Below are 5,369 nucleotides of genomic sequence, written 5' to 3'. Positions count from 1 at the left end.
GACCCGCGGCCCCCACGGCGGCTCACAGCGCGGGGCTCCGCTCGCCGGGCAACGAGGTGCTGCTTCTCTTCGGACCACCCGCTCAGCTGATCCTTTTTTTGCCCTCCTTCCAAGGCGTCGCTCTCTTCTCCTGAGAAAAGCTGCAAGAACCCTCATCAGTGAGTAATCAAAAATCTTCAAATATCTGTTGCCAAACCTGCTCCCATCGAGATGGAGTGATGTTATCAGATCAGAAGGATGACTTACTGACAGCTGTCCGTTACTGCTGCTTTTTTGTTCTCAACGATGGTCATTAATTCACAAATTTGCCTTGGCTGGTCTTGCTTTGTAGACTAAGGTGAACGATCCTCTCTTTCAAAATGACTCTGAAGTGTCATCTTCTGAAATGTCGGTGTGCAGATTCTCTTCTCCAGCCAAAAGCCGTGTTGTATCACGTGAAATCCATTGCATGCGATTCACTACGTACAATACTGTTGTGAAAGCTGCACTCCCACAGTGTAATAGAAGCTGTTCTCCTTTTTTTTTGTAGTGTAAGTAGATCTGAAGAAAACACTTCTGGTTGTATTTGAGCTATGAAAAAATGATTTAAAAATAACTGAGCGAAGTAGGCAGTTGTCTTTGGCTGCCATTTTCAGACAGGTCTGTTACGTACCTCATCACGGTTAACTTTAAATAACTCTGATATGTTTTTTGAGAATGCAGCATGTGTCGTTCTCTCCTAAGCTACAGTAAAGTAACACTTTGTAAAAACATTGACTTGGAATGCAACTTTTACAGTGAGATTACTTCTGTGTTCTCAGCTAGAATAACGTGACAACTATGAAGAACAGTTCTCTGAAACTAAATCTAAAGGGATTTTGCTCCGTACTCTTACTGGTTGCTTTCCCTTTTTCTCCTCAGAAATCGTGTGAAATTTATTCCCTGTCATACAGTCACTGTTTGACTGTAGATATTTAAATCAGTGGATTATCTGCCTTCCTTCACAGATGCCCTCAGAACATGTCTAATTGGATAAGTCTGTGGTATGTCTGGTAAGTTTATTATTAATCTTACTAACCCAGAATAATTTTAAAATTATTATGAACAGTAATTGTTGTAAGGTAATGGAAACGCTCTTCTCAGACGGGATGGAGGAAAGGGTTTCTCTGCGGTGTTATGAAAGCTACCAGTGGAATACATTACAGATGAGACCACGGTGGGGTATAAGGTGTCAGGCAGGGCACAGCATTCATCTTGGGCTGCGTCACCTTCCCTTTCTGAGTACCCCCCAGTCTGACCGTAGGGCTTGTTTGGGCTTCCCAAACAGACAGCTCTGCTGGACAGGGGCAGCTCCGCCGCAGGGACCCAGGGCTCGGCACTGCGCTGCCTGACGCCCAGCCCTCCCCTCTCCCCTTTACCGCACAGGAGATTTGTTGCCTTAGAGCATTGTGTTTTCATTCTGAACTCAAGCTGATCGCAAACCCGTGTACTGACTGTTTGAGTGACTGACAGGGGGGAAAATAATCATAAGTAAAAAGGTAAGTAAGCTCTTCTCACAAGTGGATTTGCCTCTTGGCTAACACATGCATTACAGGTATCCTAACATTATTTTTATAGTTTGCATTCTGCCAATATATTAACTTTGATGGCAGCATGCAGAGCGAGTTTGTTACTTTTAGCTGTTGTTCAGTCTGGACTAATTTTGGTTGATATTCTTTGCTTCCTTAGAACTGTTACATAGAACTGGTTAAAAATACATAGTTACATAAAATATTTTAAGAAGGCTTCTGTAATTAGGCAGCATTGAAGTCATGACAGCTAATGAGCTAGTGCTGAGATTTATACTGCTGACATGCCTTTATCTATGCGACTTCTGCCTTCATCAGAGGGCAGCAGCGCACGCAGGCGTGATGATTTCCCAGAGCACACCAGCATGCTGCTGGTGGAGTGTCAGGAAATCCCGACTGGCTCGCGATGAGGTAATACTCCTCGCACTGGAGGAATGTTTCATTGCCAGGTTCCAGCAGGGCAGCATGTTCTTCTCATACACGATTTTAAGGTGCCTGAAAGTGTTTTTCTAAAACAATAATTTGCAAGAAAATGCATGAAATTTGTGGCAGTTTGAGGTCCTCAAACCCATCCTTCATACTGAGTGTAGTCTTCATGTGTATCTGACTCTCATACTAACACAAATATACTCTTGTTAAAACTAAATAAAACAGTTATTAAAGGAATGTTTATTTTGGAATCATGATTCTTATGGGCAAGTACTACCTTCAGTTTGGAAAAAGAATAGAACGCTACTAAGGCCATTTTTATACATATTTAGGGTAGAATACCATCCTAACGAGAAATTCAGGAGCACGATCTGTCACACAGAAGTTCCTGTCAAGCCACTGTGAATGTACTTCAACTGGTTTTGGACCTACATCTTTCCAGACTTTCAAGCATTTCTTATTACCTCATCTTCTTGTGACATGTCTTCCTGCTCCCCTAGCTCATGAGAAGAGTGGATTCATTTGAGAACCCGGGGGGCGGGAAGGTAGAGGAGAGGAGAAGTGAGAGGAGAACCTGAAACACTAGTATGTTGACCTAGGTACACTACAAATTGTTAAACAATAAACTTTGTTAAACAATAGCTAGAGAGAGTATTGCGTTTTCAAGACATACAGCAAAATATAATCTCTGTGCTCATTTACAAACATAGGTCCTAGACTTGTGAAAGTTTGTACTTGTATTTCCCTCCAAGTACATACCCGCTCTTACTGTTGAAAGTGGAACCGTTCGCACTGCATAAAAGCTGAAAATACAACCCAGGGTAATTAACATTACGGCATCTGTGAGCCAGAACGGATTGTTCCAATGGTCAGTAGTACTTCGACTTGTGATTATGTGTTTGTGAGCCAACTTTCTAATTTGGGATCCAGCACCCATTCAGAACTAAATCTAGGGAGGTCTGCCCTGTCTTCACCCGTTTAGAGTGAAATTATGTTCAGCTCTGGAAGAAGTTAAACATAAGCAATGAAATTATGGTATTCTCCCTCCTTCTCAAAGGTTAATCTTGCTGACTGTGTTCCTGCTCCTGCTCTGTGGGATCACAGCAAGCTGCATCAAATTCTGCTGGCGGAAGAAGAGGCCTCCAGTTGAGACCTTCTCTAGGCACCCTTACGATTTGACAGCTATTGCTATTGACAGTGACAGCACTGCCCACAGCACAGTCACCTGTAAGTATCCTCTGGGAGCCAACTATTCAACAGTGCTTTGCTGTTGAACGTGTGCCTAGAATTCTGTGTCCAGCCCTTGCAATAACGGGGACTTTCGGGTGTACTCCCAGAACAGCTTTCAGCCCCACAGGGTGGGCAAGAGAGGTGGGCAAGGAAGGTCATCAGGGCAACACAGAAGTGAGTGCAGAAAACAATTAGGATTTAATGCTATAGAGGTTAAAACAAAGTCTGTGATGGGTTAACTGCTTACGTGTTGTCTCCCACATTTGTTCTTCTCACCGTTTCCTCATTTTTTAAACTTTTCTGCCCACCTCACTGTCCAACTATTCCAGCCAAAATTATTTCTAATGTGAGGAATTGTTCACAGCTGTTCATGTACGAACCTGACTGAAACTACCTCTGTTCAACATGTGTACTACGTCAGGCGTTTCACAAGGATTACTGGATGGTGATAGGCAGAGACATTTTCTCTTCTGAGTGCTTCCTTTTGGAGAATGTATCGATTCCATCATGGGTATTTCTGTACTGACAGGTTTTAGTATAGAGTGCATATGTTCTGACACCACAAAAATTAGTCCATAGTTTCACAGAGAAAGGCAGGATTAACCCTTTATATATCAGTGTTCCATGCAAGTGTTTAAATTTTTTTTTAATTCCTTTTGTTCACAGCATATAGCTCTTTGCAGTACCCTCTAAGTGCCCCTATTCATTCGATATTTATGGATATGGATAAGAACACTGTGTCTCCTCCAGCTTACACTCTCTATGCAATGGAGTTGCCACCTTCTTATGATGAAGCTGTCCAAATGGGTAAACAATACATTGAAGTAGCACGGATAAGCCAGAAACTCAATGACGTGCCTGGAGAGGTGACATCAGGTGGGCTGAGTCCTGTCCAGCATTCAACTGGTACAACCAACAGAGATCCAGCAACACAGGCACAGTCAAGAAATTCAGAAGATGCAATCCACGAGCAGCCGCAGCCCTGACTGATTTCAGATGGGGAGTAACAGAAGGGAAGGACTGTAAGAGTTAAAGATGACATAAAGAGCTTGGTTTTATAGGCAGGTTATGATGGAAAGATGTTTCCTCTCATGCCCTTGTAATGATCTGTCAGTCAGAAGAAATGTTTTCTGTGACTGCTGTAATCTCCTGGTAAAGATTCTTCAAGGATGTGAAATGAAGTAAAAGGGCAGCAGTTTAAAAATGCCTGTAAAAGTGGGACAGGAATGCTTGTTCATATTCTGATTAAAAAAAAAAATAATAATTCCTTGTGTCCAGCATATGGCAATGAAAAAGGTCAGGGGAATTTTGCCGTCTTGGGAACACACACGAAGAGTCAGAACAGTACAAACAGCAAGTTGTTCCGGAACAGAAGTTTTCCAGCCTGGAGTTGAAAGGGGAATCCTAGCAAGTCACACTGAATAGCCTCCGTAGTTTCTCTTCTGAGAACATTAACTATCCACCAAATTGCTGGAGTGCAAATTGCTACATGATGGCACATGTTGCTGAAACTGCAGGAAGATGGCAAACAAGGGCAGGAAAGTGTGTGGAGGGAAATGCGTTATGTGGTGTTTTACAACTAGAGACAAGGAATGAGACACATAAGAAAAGATACGTATTTTTTTGTTGATCATGAGACCTGAAGGGATTGTTTTTGAGGTTTTTTAGATCTTTAAACTTCTGTTTGCAAGATGAGCTGGCTTGTGGGTGGGATCCTTTTACTACTTATTTTTGCCAGTTAAAGTACAAACTAGTCTCAAAGAGCCACTTGCACACATGGTTAAGTATTACTAATGTGTTCAAATATTGATCAAATATTTCAAAGATGCCTGTATGCTTTGTTACCTGCTCAGGTGTCAGGGTCTCAGTCTACAGACAAGAAAAAAATCAAAGATTCCTGGCAGCTTTTGCCAGTTTAGGACATAGATGAGCTCAGTAATGTGCAGGATGAAACAAAGCATGCTCTAGCTGTGCCATCTAGGATAAGTCATAAATACAAAATACCACAGTACAAGCTGGGCAATACTACAAAGAAATTACCCTTTAGGGATGATTCTTCATGGAGTACTGATAGCAAGGATAACTGCTATGCATCATTTTAAAACTGAGAGCTTGGAGTTAATTACAGTGGTCTCAGCCCAGACAAATATATTGGCTATGAGA

The 5,369-nt window shown here is 42.2% G+C and overlaps 1 protein-coding gene across 1 annotated transcript; it reads left to right on the top strand.

The window, feature by feature from the left end:
• Positions 1-992: 992 nt before the first annotated feature.
• TMEM52 (transmembrane protein 52) lies at positions 993-4,192 on the top strand. The gene is made up of 3 exons (XM_009889673.1): positions 993-1,031; positions 3,034-3,203; positions 3,873-4,192. The coding sequence occupies exons 1-3, from the start codon at positions 1,000-1,002 to the stop codon at positions 4,190-4,192; spliced, it is 522 nt and encodes a 173-aa protein (XP_009887975.1). The 5' UTR covers positions 993-999.
• The last annotated feature ends 1,177 nt before the right edge of the window (positions 4,193-5,369 follow it).

The sequence above is a fragment of the Charadrius vociferus genome, unplaced genomic scaffold, assembly GCF_000708025.1.
Source record: "Charadrius vociferus isolate BGI_N301 unplaced genomic scaffold, ASM70802v2 scaffold477, whole genome shotgun sequence".
Classification (NCBI taxonomy): domain Eukaryota; kingdom Metazoa; phylum Chordata; class Aves; order Charadriiformes; family Charadriidae; genus Charadrius; species Charadrius vociferus.
This window is presented reverse-complemented; position numbering and strand designations above follow the sequence as displayed.